The sequence below is a fragment of the Mustela nigripes genome, chromosome 5 (assembly GCF_022355385.1).
Source record: "Mustela nigripes isolate SB6536 chromosome 5, MUSNIG.SB6536, whole genome shotgun sequence".
In the NCBI taxonomy this organism is placed as follows: Eukaryota; Metazoa; Chordata; class Mammalia; order Carnivora; family Mustelidae; genus Mustela; species Mustela nigripes.
Window position 1 is genome coordinate 104,843,869 of NC_081561.1, and position 21,914 is coordinate 104,865,782.

Genomic DNA, 21,914 nt, shown 5'->3' on the forward strand with positions numbered 1-21,914 from the left:
ATTTTGTTATTGGTAATTAGTCTGTTCAGATTTTCTATTTCTTCCTGATTCAATCTTGGGAGACTGTATATTTATAGAAATCCATTTCTTCTAGGTTGTTCAATTTGTTGGCATAGAACTTTTCACAGTAATCTTTTATAAACCTTTGTATTTCTGTGGTATTGGTTTAATGCCCCCTCTTTCATTTTTGAGTGTATTTATTGAAGTCCTCTCTTATTTTCTTGATGAGTCTGTCTTTACAAGTTTATCAGTTAATGTTTATAATTCAAAGAACCACCTCTTAGAGACCAAAAAATAGAAAAGATGAATGAAACTATTTCATTTATTTTTTTTTTCTTGACCTTTATTACTTCCTTCTTTCTCCTACCTTGGAGCTTTGTTCTGTTTTAGTTTCTTTAGGTGTGACAGATTAATTTTTTTTTTTTTAATGATTTTGTTTATTTGAGAGCAAGCGAGCACAAGTAGGTAGCGGGAGTGACAGAGGGAGAGGGAGAAGCAGATGTCCCACCGAGCAGGGCGCCCAACATGGGGCTCAATCTCAGGACCCAGAGATCATGACCTGACATAAAGGCAGGCACTTAACCGACCAAGCCACCTAGGTGCCCTGATATATTTCTTGTTTCTGTTTTGAAATATTTCATTTACTTATTTGTCAGAGAGAGAGAAAGCACAGAGACAAGCAGGGGAAGCGGTAGGCAGGGGGAGAAGCAGGCTCTCTGCCGAACAGGGAGCCTGATGTGGGGCTCCATCCCAGGACCCTGGGATCATGACTTGAGCCGAAAGCAGACACAATTGTCTGAGCCACCCAGGCACCCCTATTTCTTGTTTCTTGAGGTACTGTAGAGCTATGAAAAATTTCCCTCACAGAACTGCTTTTGTTGTGTCCAAAAGATTTTGGAATGTTGTGTTATGTGTCTCAAGGAATTTTAAAATTTCCTCTATGATTTTTCCCTTGACCTATTATTTAGTAGCATCTTGGTTAGCCTCCATGTATTTGTGGGTTTTTTTTTTTCGCTTTGTTTTGTTTGGTTTGGTAATTGATTTGTAGTTTCATACCATTTTGGTTGGAAAAGATGCTTGCTTTGATTTCAATCTTACGAATATTCTCAAACTTATTTTGTGGTCTCATGTGATCTATACTAAAGCTCATTCATTTTTTATTTCTATTATCTGTAGTTGAGTAATTATGATATTACTAGTGCTGGGCATCTATTTTATTTTATTTTTTTTTTTTTAAAGATTTTATTTATTTATTTGACACAGAGAGATCACAAGTAGGCAGAGAGGAAGGCAGAGAGAGAGGAGGAAGCAGGCTCCCCGCTGAGCAGAGAGCCCGATGCGGGACTCGATCCCAGGACCCTGAGATCATGACCTGAGCCGAAGGCAGCGGCTTAACCCACTGAGCCACCCAGGCGCCCGCCGGGGATCTATTTTAAATGATTTATCTTTTAATATAATTCTACTTCTTATAAACATTTATAAAATGAATATAGACTATGGATTTCAAAGACTCATTCTTTTTAGGCAGCCATCAATAATTAAGAACATGAGGGGCACGTGAGTGGCTCGGTTGGTTAAGCATCCAACTCTTGGTTTGGGCTCAGGTTATGATCTCTGGGTCATGAGAGCAAACCATGCATTAGGCTCCATGTTCGGCTTGGGACCTGCTTGAGATTCTTTCCCCTCCTCCTTCTTTCTCCCCTTGCTTGTGTTCTCTCTAAAATAAATAAAATCTTAGAGAAACTTGTATCTTTTTTTTTTAATTTGAGAGAAGATAAACCAGTCTTTTAGGCATTTGAAATTTAAAGTTTTATATGCTCTTAAGAGCTGTATTTTTATTCTTAATATCAATACACAATGAAACACTTCAGGAAGTAAGTGTTGCTAGAGATGGCAAAACTATAGCAAATGGGAGGTACTTAACAGTGAAGAGCTATACAAATGTGTAAATATAATTTACTACTTTACCTGTTGAAGTTCCTGCTCTCTTTGTTGATGTCTCATTTCCATTTGTTTAATTTTCTTTTCTAAGCCCATGAAATGTTTCATCTCTGGGGTATGGTTTTCTCTGGCTTCTCTCAGTTCTTCTAGGAGTTTTGTAATCTAAAATTGAGGAATGAAATAAATGAAAAATTGATAAGAAAAAAAGCTTTTACCAGGTAGTTTTTAAGAATATTTACTACATTTTCTTTGTATAAAATTTATCTAGAGAAGACTCTTCTTTTTAGTAAGAAAAATACCTTGAGTTGTTAGGCTGGGCCAGAATTAAAACTATTATTCTAACTCTGAAGTGATCTCATAATCCAAAAGGTTCCAGATGACTGGATCACCTCCTCCCATGTATGCCAGGCTGATTACAGCATTCATAATAAAGGTGGGCACTGTCTTTGGTATATTCAGCTTTGCTAACAAAGTATCAATGTATTTAATAGGTTGATTACTTTTAGGATTAAGTAATACATTTCAAGCATCCTACACAGTATAGTACCCAAAACAAAGAAAGAGTTCAACCTCTTTCTGAGATAACATACTGAATTCTTTCTGTCCTGGCTGTTATCTTAGGTCCTGAGAATACAGACATGAAAGATACAGTCCATCCTCATAGAGGTTACAGTCTAGTGTGGTACCTCCCTTTTCATACCATGGTTCACAGAGCAAAAGGTCATATTTTCATGGTGCCAGTGAGTAAACAGAGGGGTCTGAGAGAGCTTTATTTTGGGCTTGGTGAAACAAATGTATTTTCTTTATACCACATAATTATGATAATTCTCTGCTAGTATCAAAAAACAAAATAAGGGCACCTGGGTGGCTCAGTTGGTTTGAGTGACTGCTCAGGTCATGATCCTGGAGTCCTGGGATCGAGTCCCACATCGGGCTCCCAGCTCTGCAGAGAGTCTGCTTCTCCCTCTGACCTCCCCTCTCATGCTCTGTCTCTGTTTTTCTCAAATAAATAAAATCTTAAAGGCAAAATAATAAGCAAGTGAAAAAGGCTAAAATTAAAAATTCAATCATGTTTCCTAAGGAAACACTCAGTACCTAATAACACTGATAATGCTATAAAAAAAAAAAAAATCCAAAACACCCCCGCCCCCGACCCCATACAATTATGTGAAAATACAAGCCAATGAAATCAGAAGCAAATCTAAATATTTAAAAATGTGGGACATCCCTAATATCACCGGTGACCAAAAAAATTTGCACACTTTAATTGGGATGATTGGCACTGTCATATCTGTTAATTATCACTTCAACTTCTGTAAACTTTTTAATGACTGAGAAATGATTCTGAGTTTGTAATGAGACAACATTTTCATGATCTGCAGGGGACCCATTTCTGGTATTATGCTAAGTGAACTAAGTCCGAGAAAGACAAATACCATATGATCTCACTTATATGTAGAACCTTAAAACAAACAAACAAAAAACCCCCAAACTCCTAGAAAGAGAGATCAGATTTGTAGTTATCAGATGTGGACAGGAAAGGGTGGGGAAAAAGGGGAATTGGATGAAGCGATCAAAAAGGAACAAACTTCCAGTTGTAAGTAACTATACTAGGAATGCAATGTATAGCATGAAGACCATTGTTAACACTGCCGCATGGTATACATACATACATACATACATACATGAGTAAATCCTAAGAGTTCTCAGTGTTAACTGTGGTAAGAAAAATCGTTTTTTCTTAATGGATGAAAACTAAGCTTACTGTAGTAATCATTTCATTATATATATAAGTTAAATCTTTATGCTGTATACCTTAAACTTATACAACAGTATAAGTATGTCAACTATATCTTAATAAAATTGGAAAAAAATGAGAAGGTATATACTGACATGGGAATATATTTATATACACTGTTAGGTAAAAAAATTATCCTTTAAAATCCTATATATGCAAACACACATAAACATGTATTTTACACATGTATATGCATAAGCACATACCCTCACAGTATGAATAAAGAAAATCTGAAAGAATAAATAGCAAAATATGCTCTGGGTAATGGGATTGTGGATGATTTTATACTTTCTAATTTCTCTAATATATATTAATCTTAGTATAAAAATGTTAAATAGTCTTAAATATTTAATAAAATATATCAAAAATTATTTATAAACAAATCCATACTCACCAGGGATAGAAGTATGTAACATCAATAAAAAGAAAGCATATATTCCTAAATGAATACAATTCTTACTGTCTTACTAGTTTATTGTTTTACTGAAGTGAAAGAGGGATTCGCCCAGATCCTATTACTCAAGGTGGATTAACATGTTTTCCTACTAAAGGAGTCAGACATCACGGACCACTAGCAGGAGGAGGCTCGGTTAAGGGAATTCAAATGATCCATACACAGCCCAAAGACTTCTTCCCAGAGAAGACATATGTACTGTCCCTTTATAGGCTGGTGAGTAGATAATCTTACAAACTACGAATTTCAATTCAGAATGAACCATAAAATTACTGCTATTTTTACTCCTTTAAATGACCATGACCTGCTGTAGTCTGTGTGCTTCCAACCATCCCATGTGTCTTCCTACCCTGCAACTTACTGGCTGATGCATTTCCCTGGCAACATTGCTGGGATGAATGCTAGTGCTTGTGAACACTTAATCCAGTGAGTCTAGATTCCAATTTGGTCTAGAACTGAAGGAGATACTGACCTTAGATTTAAGCCCATTGCTGCTGTCCACTGTCTGTCCTCTGGCAACGCCTGGTTTGGAGGTAGGCATGTGACTCAGTTCTGATGCAAAGAAAGTAAGCTGGGGGACCTTAGTTTATATGTTGGTTTATTTCTTTGTCCCACTCACTAGAACACAAGCCCTTTGAGGGTCATACCTTCAGGTGTTCTACTCATTTCTGTATCCCAAAAGCCTATTGATAGTGTCTGATACCTAAACATTTTTTCTAAAAGCTAAGAAGTAGACTTTATTCCATTTAATAGCTAAAGCAACCTGAGACTAAGTTTAAAAACACTAATAAACAGCTGAGGGTAATGGGTAAATATAATTCTTCCTTCTGTATGAGAAACTGGCCTTGGCTTGAATTCTCTTTCTAGCTTTGTTCTCTTGATAAAGGTACACTGCTTGTGGTAAGGCCCCAACTGGTGGAACATCATCTGGGCTTGGAGGACTTGGCATGAACTGAAATACCTGGTAGGAAGTGGTAGGTCTGGGCTCTCCTGGAGGTGGTGACTTTTGCACTGGGCATGTCCCCGTGGGATCCACTGTGCATGACGTATTATGAGACGCTCGTTCTTGCGGAATGTGGGGAGTTCAAGCCTGGGTGATTCCTCTAACTGCCAGATACGAGTCTTACTCCGTTGTACCCCTGTGGTCTCCAGAACAGCTCTGTGGACTGCTGTGGGAACTACTCACACCAAAGAGCAAAAGGCCTGCTGCTGCCTTGCTGTTTCCTGGTTTATATCCAGAGTAGCAAGTATGACTCTAAATGTTTACATGACCTGTCACCCTAAGGCTCACTAACATGTTGAAGAATTTAAGCCCAGACCTTATGATAACCCCCCAAATTATTCCTACTATTCATTTGTAAATAAAAGCTGCTAGCTGTAGACTATTTGACACAAATTACAGTAAAAATTCTGATAATTTTTAGGAGTCACTATTAATAGTCCTTGAGTTCATATTAGGGGTCACTCTTGAATGGTTTCTAAAATTTGAATAGACTATACAGGTAAAACAAAATCCTACCGATGAAAAACTATGACCAATAAAATGCATATACTAACTGCTGAACATAGAAACAAGCAATAATAGCAGCAGGCCTCTCAGTTGTCTACATTTAAGGAATCTGAGTAAAGATTCAAGTCCTTTCTCTTCAACTTCAGGGTGTAAGGAAATAAACAGATTGTTGGGAGTCAACCGTGAGTGGAAAAATAAGATCAGAAATCTATGATGAGTGCTAAAATATGAAAGATTACCCTTTTCATTATAATATTTTTAAAAAAAAGATTTGAGGAAGTCATGCCTAAGTTAGGATTTTAAAGAGATGTGGTTTAACAACACTTGAGGTAACATAGGCATGGAACAAAATGCAGAAATTAGAAAAATCTTTTCAGGTTTTGATGGTTCACCTCCCAAGGTGTTGAACTATGTTGGAAAGTTTTATTTTATTTTATTTTATTTTAACTATGTTGGAAAATTTTAGATCACTGTTTTCTCTAGAGATAGAATAACAACAAAGCAGTCAAAAATAAAAACAGAATTTACTCCTGTTAAAAACTGTGTTGTGCTTTTTCTTGTGGTCCGAAAGAGACTGGGATTTACCCATCTTCCTTAAAGAACTGAAAAACTAGATGACCTGCGAAGCAACTGTTTTCAAACCCCAGTTAACAGCACTGCGGACTGTGAGGAACAGGCAACACACCAGATGAACTCTAGGACTGCCTAGCTGGCTGCCCAGAGGCACCTTTGAAGCCAGTAGAAATAGCCTGAATAATTCTGGGAGCTCCTGCAGGGCTGGGAAAATGAATTATTCCCACCAGCCCGAGAGAAAAGTCCCTTGGAAGGCTCTCAGGAGGTTATCAGTAGTGGGAATAAATAAGCTGTTAAAACAGCTATTATAAATGTACTGCCCATTAAAAAGGTAGGCTGTCTTTATTTTATTTAAGAGACGGAATGTTTTCAGTTTTTCAGTAAATAGGCTTCAAAATCATGTGTTGCCATCTTTCGCATTTTCAAAATAGTTTAGCTATTCTTAAACTAGGAACACTGTAACGTGACTAAAACTGACCTTTATCTTACAAACACTAGAACATACTTCCTTTTATTACTTTTCCCCAAAAGTTTACTTTAGGTGTGTGAAGTTCTGCTAAATTACTGCTTACTCAACAATGTTTATGTACATCTTAAACAATGAAAAGAATGCATATATGCTGAACTACAGCCTTTCAATTAATTTATACCTAAGTGTGGAATGTTTTTACATTAATCTTTTCATAATGCCATTAGTTATATGTAAGCTCTGCATCTATGTTTTAATAAATTCTTGAATAAAAAGTGGTATACATGCTTCAAAGAAAGCAGTTTATCTTTTTTTTTTTTAAATAATTTCTAGAACCAAAAGCATTTTAGAGTAATAAAAGGGTGAGTTTCCAGAAAGATCTATTTCCTACAATATTGTCACTGGGGATCCAGCATGACTATAATGATTGCTTTATAGTATTCATACTTAATGCAGAAATGGCCTTAACCATCTAGTTTTATCTCCTTTAAAAAAAAAAAAAATCCAAATACCCCTCCACTCTATTTCCTCACTGCCCAGAAAAATGTCAACATTAACTATATAAGAAACTTAATATTTGAGAGTTCCATCTGGGGAAAGCAGACTTACCGTAAACAAGTTATTGATATATTTTGACACATGATATATATTTTCAGGATATTTCTATTTGCACATTTGTTAAAAAAAATTATATAAAAGTAGTATGATTGAAATGGCTAAGAAAAGCTCATGTTAGCCCAATACTTTTGTTATTTCTTACCTCTTTCTGTAGGATTTCTTCTCGAAGTTGAGAAACTGCAAGAGACTCTTGTTTACCCTGCAGCTCATTAACTTGACTTTGGAAATGTTTTAGAAGTACCTAGGGAATTATGTTAGAAGTGCTAAGTTAAGAGAGTGCTACCCCAAACATCATTTGAAAAATATAAGAAAACCAACTAACGTCTTTTGTTTGTACTAAAAAAAATTCCCAATATTTTAAAATTACCAAATTCTAACATGGAAATAAACTGCCACAGGAATTAAGTCCATAGATTAATTAAGCTTATTGAATACACTCATTATTTTGTTTTAATATTTAATATAAAGCATCACACATAATACAAATTAATGGCTATATAACTGCGTGGCTTCTTTATCTCTACTTTTCTCCTGGAGACCTGAAAAACACCTTTTAAAATAAACCTCTATTATAAAGTCAAAGGGTTCTGAAGAAAGTAGCCAATATCCTCTTTATTATTTTGTGATTAAGTAGGAGAATAATTTTTAATTCTAATGCTTTACTTTTACTGTTTTCCTCCTCACACCATGCTGACTTCCACTTAACTCCTAATTTATAGTATTAGATTTAGAAACCCGGGAAAGTAACAGTAATGGCACTATGTATGGTGCAATGACACCACCTCATCCGCCTCTCCCAACTACACACTGATTTGCTATCATGTTTATACTGCCCACAGACAGCCTCCTCCTGTGGAGGGAGAAAGCCAGAGAAGTTATCTGCAACTGCTATATGCTGATTACCTTTGAAAAGCACTCTAAATCATTCTCCTTGAAATTATTAAAATAGGCAAAATTCTTTGTTTCTGAGCTATATGAACTTAAATTATAGACCTCATTACACTTCACCCAAATCCCCCAAATACTTCAACATGCTTCTCCTTATAAGGGTATCTTCTCACAAAACCATACTAGCATTTTTAATAGCTGAAATAATGCCCAATAGTTTCATAATATCCAATATCTGGCCCTACAACCAAATAAAATTGCTCAACTGGGAAGTTTAAGTGGGCTCTACGCTGGGCAGGGCCCAAAATCATGACCCTGAGATCAAGACCTGAGCTGAGATTAACAGCTGGATGCTTAAATGACTGAGCTACCGAGGCCCCCCTGAGTGATTTGTTTTTAATCAAGATGCTATTAAATAATTATTGATGGGAGAGGTGGTGGCAAGATAACATTTCCTGGTTTCCCCCCATATCAGCTTGTTTTTTTTTTAAAATTAAAACCAAAAGAAGAGAGCACAATGGACATTTATATATCCTTCAATTTGATTTATCAACTGCTAACATTTTTGCCATATGTGCTTTCTTTTTTGGGGGGGGCATAACTATTCTTTTCTTTCTTTCTTTTTTTTTTCTTAAAGACTTTTATTTATTTGACAGAGATCACAAGTAGGCTGAGAGACAGGCAGGGTGGGGGTCTGGGGGAAGCAGGCTCCCCGCTGAGCAGAGAGCCTAATGTGGGGCTTGATCCCAGGACCCTGGGATCACGACCTGAGTCAAAGGCAGAGGCTTTAACCCACTGAGCCACCCAGGCACCCCGGGACATAACTATTCTATCTTAATGTTGTGTTTTCAATTTTCTAACACCATAGAAAATGGGCCACATACTAGATATTCATGGATATTCCACATAGATGTACATACTAACCAAGAAGGAAGATACACTTTTTTGAAGAAACATGAACGAACTTTCAGCATACTTGGTCATAATTCTAAGAAGACTATGCTTCATAATGACTAGGGTTGTGTGTATCTCTCTGTTGATTATTTTATCCCAGTGCCTGGTTGTCTATAGAGCTCGAATCATTATTTACTTAATGAATGAAAGACCCTTGGGCAAGAAGAATGACTAGGAGAATTACTTGTCAACCAGGACTTGGGCAGAGGGAGATGGTTCAATATTCAGGTTCAAGTACTCCAGGTCTCAATCACATAATGTGATTCTATCATTCCTTCTACCATCCCTTACAACTGCCTTAGGAGAAGAACTATTTGAGAAATGTTGGGACAAAACTGAGAAACCCGTTTTAAGAGAGAATAATCTTAAAGTAGAATAGTTAAATGCACAGTAATGGCACTGTCTCCTACAAAAAAAAAAAAAATAATAATCAGGTCAATAATTTCTCATTTCTATCAAAAAGCAAAGTTAACGTATTTCTGAATTAAATAATGTTCTGTTAACAGTCCTGAAAAAAATAATTTTAAAGCCAAAGAAAGTGTGTTAAAGTCATCTACCTCTTGAGTTGCTATTTTACGATTTAGTTCAGCTACTTTGGAAGAAGAATTTTCTACTGCATTTTGGCAAAGGAGTTTCTCTACTTCCCTCTGATGAGATGCTTTGAGAGATGCAATGTGTGCTGCAGTATCTTCCTTGACTCTGCAGAGCAAATCAAAGAAAATCACGCATAAAAACAGCTCTTCAGCTCAGAGTTAGCACACAAATAACATATGAAGCCCAGAAATTAAACAAAGGGAGAGAGAGCACCAATACTGCACTCTGATAGGTGCTTTATATAGGATTGCCTGTGAGATCTTGCAACCATGCCATGAGCTATTATTTACTCAATTTTATAAGGGCAAACTTGAGTTTAGGAAAGAGTAATGTCTCTAGAGTTCATTAGTAAATGCAAACCTGGGGTTTAAGCCCAGCAGAGTTGGAACTCAAAGTCTGGGCCTTTCACTCAACCCCCAGCCTGGGGCTGTACTTTCTGGTAGAATCAAAGGTTCTAAATGTTCTGTCTGGATTAAAGCACAGGCCTCATCCTCATATTTTATCTTTTAAGAGAAACTCAGATTTTTGCCCAGATTCTTATTTTGATAATCATAGTTCCTTTTAGGATCTCCAAAGCTTTGTCTCTAGGCAACATGTTTTTGGTCCATGCATGTGACTCCAGGGCTAGCTGCCATGTCATAAAAATGAAATAACCTTTATGGTAATTCTTTAGGACCCACAGTAACCTGCACCTAGTTTTTTTTTTTGCTTGTTTAGTGTGAGAGACTGATTTGTCCCTTTGACAAAAGTCACGCATTCAGAGGCAGTTTAATAAGTAGCGAAGTTCTGATAAACACTTGATACATTTCTTACAGACAAACATTCTCTCTCTTACTGGAAAAGTTATTAAAAAGTGCCAGGATTTTATTCAAAGCAGATACTGGATAAATCTCAGTCGATACATATTAACGTGGCAATTCCCAAACTATAAACAAATTTATCAGTTGCTTATTTGATTTATATGAATATTTCCTCATGGAAAGGGTGTGATTAGGGTCTTCAGAAAAGCATAAAAACCTAAAGCACTTATGATATAACCAAACTAAAGTAAAAAACAACTGAACAACAAAAACATAGCTAAAACAGCCTAAATCTGGGATTGGGAAAGGTTATTCCTCACTTCTCAGGCCCAGGGCTATCTGATAAGCAGGTTAACAATACCAAATTATATATAGAAAAATGCACAGGAAAAATTTCAATTTTAAATTATTTCCTGAAAAGAATATGATTCTTTTCAAATAGCTTCATTTCTAGTATCACTTCAGGACTTGAGAAACAAGGTTTTAGTTTGGAAGCATTTATGGTTGACAGGATGATTCAACCAGACACAGCTGCGAATCAATCAATATGCATTCGTCTAGGTGCTCGCTCCTTCTGCTCCTATGCCAGGTTGCAAAAGAAGGATAATCTTATATCAGTTCTCAAGGAGTTATAAGGCGGTGTACGACTAGTGCTTTCTTGGTACTTAATATAGGTACTTGGTACACAAGTTATAGAGGAGCTAGGAGCAGGGAATTTCCTGGGAGGCTCTAGGAAACAGTTTGTGAAGGAAGCAGTACTTGAAGCATGGATGAGCAAAAGGCAGCAAAGACATTGAGCAAGTCAGGCCCACAGAGAAGGTTCTGGCACCTGGGAACCCACGTAGAATAATTTAGTCTTGATACTTCAGGAAGTGGGAGTTATTAGAGGGCAGTGTAACTCAGATACAGGAATATTTAAGGAATATTAATGATTTTTAAGTGAACTGATTGGGGGAGACAGAAACGAAAATCAGGGATATTAGGGTGGGGAAGCTGTCTAGTAAACCAGGTAAGGCTACTGTCTACAGGAAGGTAGAAAGCAAAAGGACATGTATTTATAAGGAAGTACCCCATAAACTGTGAGCCCAAGAAATAAAGGAGGTAAAGCTGGACTTCGCATTGAAAAACCATGGTCAGAGACAGAAATGGGAAAGTTTTGAGGAGGAGCTAGTTTATTGGTAAACATGGGATAAAATTTGAGATACTACTGATTCTGAGAGGAACAATTTGGAAAATAGTAGATTTAACATCTGTGCTCCGGGAAGAAAACAAGCCTTGAAAAGTAAATTGGAGTTATGGTTTGTAGAAGCCACAAAAATGGATGAACTTGGGACGCTGGGTGGCTCAGTTGGTTAAGCAGCTGCCTTCGGCTCAGGTCATGATCCCAGCGTCCTGGGATCGAGTCCCACATCAGGCTCCTTGCTTGGCGGGGAGCCTGCTTCTCCCTCTGCCTCTGCCTGCCATTCTGTCTGCCTGTGCTTGCTCTCTCCCCTCTCTCTCTCTGATAAATAAAATCTTAAAAAAAAAAAAAAAAAAAGAATGGATGAACTTAGCAAAGGAGAAAGAACTGAGAATAAACAGAAAGCTGAAAAATGAACCCCGGTAGAAGTCTGATCTTTGAGGAAGGAGAATGAAAAGGAGCCAGAGTTAGTTAAAAGACACGGAAGAGGAGTGTTAGTCATGGAGGTTATGGGAGGAAACCCCATATTTTCAGGAAAGCCAACAATGTCCAGGAAAATGAGAACAGAGACAACATCACTGGACCAGGAAAGGTCACTATTGTGAGATGAGATTTACAAGAGTGGTGAGGAGGAGAGCCCCGGTTGAGAGGTGAGGTGCAAATAAGAGGCTACTTGTGGAAAACTGGTACCGACAGAAAGAGAACTAGGACTTGGTTTGATGACAGTGAAGAAGATCTGAACATGTTAGAGGGCCTGGAGGAAAGAAAGTAGACAGTACTGAGTGATTCTGAGAAGGAAAGGGATGAGCACAAAAGTTCAAGGCATGAATGGATGTGAGCACTAGATTATTTTGAAGAGTTACTTTGGAAAAGAGGAACTTTTCCTTTTAGAATGTCAACTAGTTTTTTTTTTTTTTTAAAGATTTTATTTATTTATTTGACAGATAGAGATCACAAGTAGGCAGAGAGGCAGGCAGAGAGAGGAGGAAGCAGGCTCCCTGCTGAGCAGAGAGCCCGATGCGATGTGGGGCTCTATCCCAGGACACCGAGATCATGACCTGAGCCGAAGGCAGCGGCTTAACCACTGAGCCACCCAGGCGCCCCACTAGTTTGCTTTTTTAAAGACTTATTTATTTTAGAAAGAGAGAGGGAGTGACTGCATGAATGAGGGCAGGGGAAGGGGCAGAGGGAGAGCAACTCAAGCAGATTTCCCACTGAGCGAGGAACCTGACACAGGGCTCAGACCAGATTATGACCCAAGATGAAACTAAGAGCTGGACGCCCGCTACCCATCCAGGGGATTGGAATACATGCTTCTGTTTGGTCAGTGGAATGCTAATGCTGAGCTGAGCTACCCAGGTGCCCCGAGAATCTTAAGCAGACTCCATACCCAGTGCCGGCACAGGGCTCGATTTCATGACCCTGACATCATGACCTGAGCTGCAATCAAGAGTCAGACGCTTCACCAACTGAGCTACCCAGGTGACCCTGTTCAACTAGTTTTAGTAACAGCTGTTTTATGCAGTCTGCCTAGGAGTCATCAATGATGACATTCATTTGCAAGAAGGCCCCCATGGGTCAGCTTATTAACACAACCTAGGTAAATGTGGAGACAGGATTTGTCAGCCCGATGACATGGTTGGGGTTGACATGGAGATTAAGGTTTATCAGAATCTGGCTTCCAACCGGTAGAGGATCCTACTCGGAGAAAGATCTATGCTTGGCAATGTAATACAATTTCTTAAAATTTGGTAATGAATTCAGTTCAGGGTTAAAACTAATTACCAGAGGAAATACATCTTACAATTCTGATGTTTTTATCTTTGTTTGTCCCCATACAATTCCAGATTCACATTTTACCTTTTCATGGAATTTTCAAATTGGTTCACTATAGCTTCAGATTTCATCTTCAGCTCATTCCTCTCCACAGTTAATCTCTCCAGTTCATTTTTCAATCTGCAGTTTTCTTGCAAAACCTCTGAAACATGGGAGTCAGTGAAAGTATGTGGTTGGTAAAGTCTGCCATCCAAGGTTCCAGGGAATGAGTTTGCACTTCCTTTACCTGAACGTATACCATCTTTCTTCGCCCTTTTTGCAGTCACTTCCTCTCTACCCTTAGAGCTCTGATTAGACAGCATCATCCTTCTCTCCTTCTGAAGCCTTTCCACGGTTTTCGAAAGGTCTTGTATTTCTCGCCCCTTCGCAGCCAGCTCCTCATTAAGCCTCACCAGTTTAGCTTTAGCATGAGCCTGTTCTATCTGGAATTCGATAGACTGGAAATCTTTATCCTCTTTATCATTTTTCTTGAGTTCCAATTTAGCATTTTGATGTTTAAGAGTGTCTATTTCAGCTTCAAGTTTTCTTACAGTGATTTGATGGGCGTCCTTGATGTCGTCGAGCTCCTTCTCTAGTGCTTTGGCCCTGCGGGAGCTGTCGAACTGGTTCTGCGATGCCTCCTTTAATCTGCAGGCAAGTAGCTGCTCTTGCTCCTCCAGTCTCTGTTCGTACTGAATCTGAAGACAAGAATCCTTGTTAGTTCAAAACCACTGCTAAATAGGACATTGGTTACTGAAGCCCTGCAGTCTGCTGGGTCCTTCATTCAGACACTCACTGTGCATTCTGATGCCTCCAACTCTGAGTTCTCTGAGTCCGTCACAGGTACTGAAGTCCTAATCTTGAAAGGGCATAATGTTTTATCTTCTCAGTATGTTGCATCATCTCACAATTAATATTTTTTTTATAAACAAAAATTACACATTTCTGTACACCCCAAAATTTATTTTAAGTATCACAACTGAACCTATTAGTGTGTACCCATCTCTGCAAACTTACAAACTACGCTTTCAGGAGAAATAGGGAAAGCAATTGGGGACACTGAAATCTTTAAGAAATAAGACATTTTCAACTTCTTAGTATCAATTTAAGAATCTCATAAGGAGTAAATCAGCTTGGATTTGTTATACTGGAGCTTTAGTATTGCAAAAAAACAAAAAACAAAAAACAAAAAAAACCTAAATAGGTTCCTCTGTGGAGGGAGGCACTATAGTTTTTGTTCATTCATTCAATGAATATTTATTGAGCTACTGCTGTGTACCAGGCTCTGTGCCAGATTCTGAAGATAAAGAAGTGTAGCCTTCCAACAGTTCACAGCCTGGTCAGGAGAGTGACATGGCAAGTTTCACTGTCCTATGACAACTGTGGTAACGGGCCTATGAATATGTGCAACGGGAACGAGGCGCCCCAATGTGCGTGGAAGCCTGAGAAAAGGTGGGAAGACCACAGCAGAGGGAACACATTTAGGTTTGGGCTTGAGAGATGAGTATGAATTTGGGGATAAGTGGAAGGAGGGACATTGTGGAAATAGGGAGAATACAGGTCAAGGCAATCTAATGCTTGGCGTGTACTGGGAACTGGAAATGAAAGGAAAAAGTGACAGAGTGAGAAGGGACAGGAAGGGACTGCAAAAAGAGAAAAGTCAGGGTAGGTAGATTTACATGTTAAAAATAGGCTAGAGGATTGGAATTAGAGATGCCTCTATTTGGACAGTGGAATGCTAATATTAGTTGTAATTATTATAATATTGAATACTTGCTACCCTCCATGCAAAGCAGTAGGGCTTTACATATACTTTGCCGCTTGATTCTCCAACAGCCTACAAATTAGGGATCAATTAAGTAAAATATTTCAGCATTTGCTTTGTGTCAGGCGCCTTGCTGAATGATGGAACACAATGGCAGAATAGGCCCAGCCATCAGGTCTAGAAGCTAGATGGGGAGAGCGATCACTCACGATCCAATCAAAATGGCCGGAAATGTGGTAGATGCAATGGAGAAGTGCCTGGGACTAGAGTGCTATGAGATAATTTGTCTGTCAGATAGTCCATGAAGGTCTCATGGGGTAGCAATGCCTGGATTGAGAGCTGAAGGAGAGGAACACCTTAGCTGTGAATGAGGTAGGCAGAGCACACCAGTCAGAGGCAAGAGTCTGCCAACATGTGTGGTTACAGGAAACACAGCAAGTAGGAGAAACATGTTAGTATAACGGGACAGAGAAAGCATTGTGGGAGAACACACTGGACAGTGAGAGGGGTCTGGCTGTACATGGAATTATAGACCATTTTTGAGGAATTTATTATTGAGGAAGTTATTGAGGGATATAAAGAAAGGTGTGTATGTGTGTGTATGTGTAAGACAGAGGGATATGGAAATATAATATTGGCTTTCCTGTCAACAGCTGATTAGAGGATGGGGTAAAGTGGGTATGTTTAGACTAGTCAGATTACAATAGTTATTACTAATCTTTTATTAATAATGGCCGTAGAGTGACATGGTGATAAAAAGGTACAGAGGAACTGAAAGAAATTTGGGAGTCTAAGTGGCATAATTGGCACTAAGTCAGTTATTATCTCTTTTACATATGAAGAGAGGGAGACTGAGCTGAAGTAACTAGTGCAAAGTCATGAAGTCCTAAGGGTTAAACTGGGCCTGGAGGAAAGGCTGGTCTGTGTTTTCCATTGTACTGCATCTCTTAAAAGTACTGTTGGGTCAGAGGAACCTGATGGAAGGTCTGGAGGGAACGTTTAGGAAAATAGAAGACATTGATAGCTATAGCAATTGGCTTGCCAAGTAGCACTGGGGGGAATTCGCAACACCAGACACCCACACACCTGTGACAGCCCTACTCTCACAACTGTGCCATCTCCTCAGATTTGTGTGAGAAGAGGAGTGGAGAAAGAGATGGGTGAACCGGAGCAGAAAGCAAGGAAGGTAAGCCTGGTTGGAAACTGAGTGCTTAAAACGGAAGTCCACCTTGGAAGTCGGGAGAGTGAGAGAAGAAACAGAACCAGGCAGTGGGCTGAGAGATTTGAAAAAGAGGACGGAATAAACCAACTTTCTTGACAGGACCTTAAATTTACTAGCAGGCCGATGTACTGGATGAGGCTTTCAACCTTCTACTGTTTCTGGAATCTAATAGTCTATCGTCTGTTGCTTCTCTCAGGATAAAATCTGTGGAGAATGAGATCTGCTTCCTAGAAGCAGCATGGTCTAGGATTTGAGGCCTTGCTCTACCGCTCACGAGCAGCAGCATCTTGGGCAGGACGTTCCATTGTGAGTACCTCTGCTCCCCTGTCTGTAAAGCAAGGTAGCAATATCTGTTTCTCACCAGTGATGAAAGGATGATGCAAGATGAATTAAAATGTCTGTGAAACATCCAGCATGAATTACTGCAGAACTGTGTGCTCAACAAATTTTTAAAGTAAATGAAATATCACATCTTCTTTCATACTTGGTCATCCTAGCACTTGGAGTTTTGACTTCATTCCTCATGAAGGATCAGAAAAAACTCAGAGAAAATAAGACGTTTTCAACAGGCATTGCCTGCCTCCCTGTTCTATCCCCCAAGACGTATTCTTCTTACGGTCTTCTCCCTTGTCTAGGGAAATTTCAAGAAAGTATTTTCAACCATGGCAATTAAAAAACAAGTTTTTACTGACTATACATCAGAGGTGTTTTACTCTGCCTTTCCATGACTTAATTCCCACTAATTCTGATATCACTGAGAGGGGACCCTGTGCTTGTTTTTCCATTTTTGAAACAAAAAAAGGTGCTGAAGGAGAACAAAAGACAAGATGGTCTAGATTTCTTTTGCATCTGCTGACATTCATGGTGAAGGTTTTACAGGGAAGGATGTTTAGTGATTTGTCAAAATGAGACCTGAGAAGTGCCCAGCCCCCATGGTATTGAGATCCCGAGAGTCTAGCTGGCTCTTACCTTCATTTTCTGGAACTGTTGTTCCATGGTCCGAAGGCTTTTCTTTGCTTCTTCATCTCTGCCTTCCAAATCAGCCTCTAGTTTTTTTATCCTTTTTTCCATAAAGTCCACTGTATTTCTGTCCACTGTATCACCAGCTGCTGATGCAGCCAATATTAAAGCAGGTAAAGAATTGGGATATCTTCTCTTTATAATTCCTTCCATTTCCTTAACCTTTTAAAGTAGTTTTGCATATATGTAAGGTCACAAATATATTAAAATCAAGCAGTTCAATGTATAAATTTAGATTATGCTCTATCATTCACATCTAGCTTTCAAAGACAGGTTTATATCACATCTTAAGACTGAATCAAATGCATAAAAAATAGATTAATTTCAAATTTTATATCCCTAGATGATCTGATTTTAAAACCCTACAGTATAATGTATAGTTTAGTATTGGCTAATTTACAGAAATCCTCTTACATTGATTTGAAATAGATCTTGGGACTTTCTATTGTGCTAGTAATAGCCAATCTTTCTGAGGACAAATGGTCTTTCCTTTTTTCCCCACAGACTCCTTTGAATGATCATGTTTATACTGTCTATTGATTGAAAAATGACTTAAATGACATCAATGTATAGAACTTCTGCAATAAACACAAGTTTCCTAAGCACCGGCCCCTACTTGCAACAATCTCTACGTGACCTCATCCCTCCTACAGATATCCCCCTCAAAATGCAGTTTGATCTATCTTAAAGTTACTTCTTTCAGTTAGAAAGCAAAGAGGATTAATAATATTTAATGAGGTCTTCACAAAAGACAACTTTTCATTTGGTCTATTAAACAATAATATATTTTATGGTCTTTCTGTAAGAAAGAACAGTGCTAAGGCTCACAGATATTATGTATGTGCATGTGTGTATACTTGTTTTTGTTAAAGGTATTACAGTTAAGATATCTTAGAAAAACATTTTAAAGCACAAAATTCTTTGTTGAGCAGTTTTCTACCCTCTGAGCATACAATACAATAAAATAGCACATGAGAGGTGATCTAGTGCAGTGGTCAGAGCATGTCTAGAGTTAAAATTGTGCCACCCAGCTTTATGACCTCTGTCAACTCCTCCATCTAAACTTCTTTTGCCTGAGTGGTAAAGTGGGAATGACAACAATACCAATTTCACGGCACTGATATATTTAAGTGAGGATCAGTTGACATCTACCTTGGTAAAGTGCTTAGCAGAATGCCCAGCATACAGTAATATGATATATATGATAATATTGGTTTTTACTATCATCTGATCTCAGAACCCACCCTTCCTAAGGCACGGTAGGTTGCTGGTACTCAAAATTGTTTATAGATTAAATACTGTTCCTGTTTAAGTATTCAAGGATCTCATCATTTGCAAAGTTAAAAGCAAATATTTCCATTCATGAAGACTGCTTGCATATTCATATATGTACTATAAATTGAAATATATCCAGATAACAAATATTGATAATTTCATCTGCAACAATTTTCAAAACTTTGTTTTCTCTGGTATTAAAAATCTAGTTATTTGGAGTAGATCTAAGCATATAAAAGTATATACATACATATAACACACCATGTATATTGAAAAAAGATCTCGATTTTTAAAAATGGTGTATATTATTTATAATTAATGTTTTCACTTAAAATTTTAAGAGATGTTTTAATCTAATTTGACTTCTTAAATGTTTATTTTTTTGGAAAATTAGATTTTATTTATATTTTCTTTAATTTTTCTTTTCTTTTCTTTTTTTGATATGGTATGTCTTTCTTTTCTTTTTTTAAATTTCTTTTCAGCGTAACAGTATTCATTGTTTTTTGCACCACACCCAGTGCTCCATGCAATCCATGCCCTCCCTAATACCCATCACCCGGTTCCCCCAACCTCCCACCCCCCCACCCCTTCAAGACCCTCATGTTGTTTCTCAGAGCCCATAGTTTAATTTTGCTTTTTAATATTATTCTCTGGTAACTAATACCAGTGTGGCTCTCATACAAAGTAAACGCTTTTTTAAAATTCTCACTAAATTAAGCTATGGAATATCCCACTAAATAAAAGCATGAGTAAAAAACTACACATAATCTGAAATGTTCATTATTGCACGCATCTAACTAATCAGCCCCATTTTTAGTTATGTACTATTTATAAAAGGAGATTATTAATTATTATTAATTATGCTGTAATTGATCTATTTCAGGATATGGCTCCAAAATGATTCTGAATATACTGTGATATACCTTGACTTTAAATATATGTTAAGGTTTAAAATCATTAGGATAGAAATGTTCATGGGAACAGAATAAAATCTGAAATGTATATGCAGCAAACTATACAAAATACTATAAATGAGCAATATTTTAGAAAGATAAAGTTTAAAATGATAAACCAATGAACTTTCAATGAAACCATTAATAAAAGAGAAAGGTAACTTGTATAAAGTGCTATATTCCTAGTTAATATGGATCATTTCAATTCTTAATTTTGCTCTTAAGCATGTTTCAGTTTTTCACTCTCACACATTTAGTTCTACATTATTTCTCTTAAATTCATCAGGTAGAGAAGAAGTTTCTTTGGTCTTCTCTCTCACAATTCTGGATGGCTTCATCTACATTAGCTAATTTAAATCTTGAGCACTGAAAAATAGCCAAGCAATCCTAGATTACAGTTATTTCAGAATATTTGTAGCTCTATTCCTTTCTTGCCTACTGAGCCCAACTACCAAATCATACCTTTTTTTTTTTAAGATTTTATTTATTTATTTGACAGAGATCACAAGTAGGCAGAGAGGCAGGCAGAGAGAAAGAGGAGGAAGCAGGCTCCCTGTTGAGCAGAGAGCCCGATGTGGGGCTCGATCCCAGGACCCCAGGATTATGACCTGAGCCGAAGGCAGAGGCTTTAACCCACTGAGCCACCCAGGCACCCCCAAATCATACCTTTTAATATAAGAACAGGTCCTGTAAAAGTAACAAAGTTAATTTTTTGCTTAGTTTTCCTTCTCTCATAAAACTGGGAAAATACTCAGCCCGGTGATGACCTCACAGTTTTGTGTTTGTGATGGAATAATAGCCGTACATTTAAGGATCATGACTTGACTACAGATTCAGGCTCCCTTATGAACAGGGTTGGAAATTCTTATTTTGTTTTGATAGTGCGTTATGAAGTATAATGTAAAACATTACGGAGTTTTAAAAACAGAAGGAGAAAGTTAATATTCCACCCCACAAAACAACTACTTCAATGAAAAAACAACTTTATCCTAATAAGTATCATTGTATGATTTTTTGAAAAGGTCTCCCAGCTACAGACACCATGAAATGAGTATTTCGAAGCCTGACAGTAAGCAAGAACTCAAAATTAAGGCCAGCTTTTTGGAAGGCAAATATTCTGTTTCCAGGGTGTTTCGCAACACTTCCCAAGCTTTTCTTACATGTTTCCAACTCAAGGATCTCCTTTCCTATAATCCTTTCTCATCAAACTTTCATCAGGAGAAGGAATCCTAACTCCATACCCAGAGTTTTAAAATGCTGCTTGTTTCCAGATGTCTAATAGAGCTAGAATGCACAGTAATATTTCATCCGCAGGTTACCTGCAATGAGGCACAACAGCCTACACATTCTTTAGGCAGAGAGCCACAGACTACATAAAATGATTTTGTTTACTACTTTTATTTCTGTCACTTTAAATATTGCATATCAAGAATTTAAAGGGCAGTTCTATATTAAAATAAATGAATAAAACCAACAATTTTCAGGTCAATTATATTTTGTAGGAACTACTGAAACAAGAGAAAACAAAAATGCACTGTATATAAAATGCCTTAATGAAAATTTACCCTGAACACATACTTGTCGCTCTAGATCCTGAATTTTTTTGGCATCAGCTGCTTTCTCTTTTAAACGTATCTTCTGTGAAATAGATGGATTTCCAGACTCAGCTTTCAGTTTCTCAACCTATCAATAAGTAAAGAAAATGTTTAGGAGCATATTTAAAACACACCAGAGAAACCCCAGGAGAGATGCATAATGTATTCATTCACTTATTTATTAATTCCCAGATAGGGCGCTGTGCTGGAGATTTGGAGGGCAAACAAGATAAGCCTGTTTTTACAGTGCTTGTACTCTGGTGGAGGAGACATATGATAACCTAATAAAGTATATCAATGAGTAAATAAAATAACCCCAGAGAGTGACAAGTGCTAGGAAGAAAATAAAACAGAATGACAGAATGGGAAGAAAGGTCTGAAGGGGCAGGACTGGTAGCTCCATTAGATGAGCAGATCAGAAAAGGTCTTTCTGGGGAGCAGAAACTGGAGCTGGGACTTGAATGAGAAGTGAGACACGGAAGAAACTAGG

At 37.8% G+C, this 21,914-nt stretch overlaps 1 protein-coding gene across 1 annotated transcript in view; it reads right to left on the reverse strand.

Moving 5' to 3' along the window:
- Positions 1-21,914, reverse strand: part of CEP162 (centrosomal protein 162) — a 100,704-nt gene that overhangs the window by 9,619 nt on the left and 69,171 nt on the right. Inside the window, exons 21-26 of the mRNA XM_059401012.1 lie at positions 21,408-21,512; positions 17,551-17,763; positions 13,640-14,292; positions 9,763-9,904; positions 7,506-7,604; positions 1,969-2,103 (exon numbers count right to left, since the gene is read on the reverse strand). Of these exons, the coding sequence (XP_059256995.1) occupies positions 1,969-2,103; positions 7,506-7,604; positions 9,763-9,904; positions 13,640-14,292; positions 17,551-17,763; positions 21,408-21,512 (1,347 nt within the window). The remainder of the gene's footprint in view (positions 1-1,968; positions 2,104-7,505; positions 7,605-9,762; positions 9,905-13,639; positions 14,293-17,550; positions 17,764-21,407; positions 21,513-21,914) is intronic.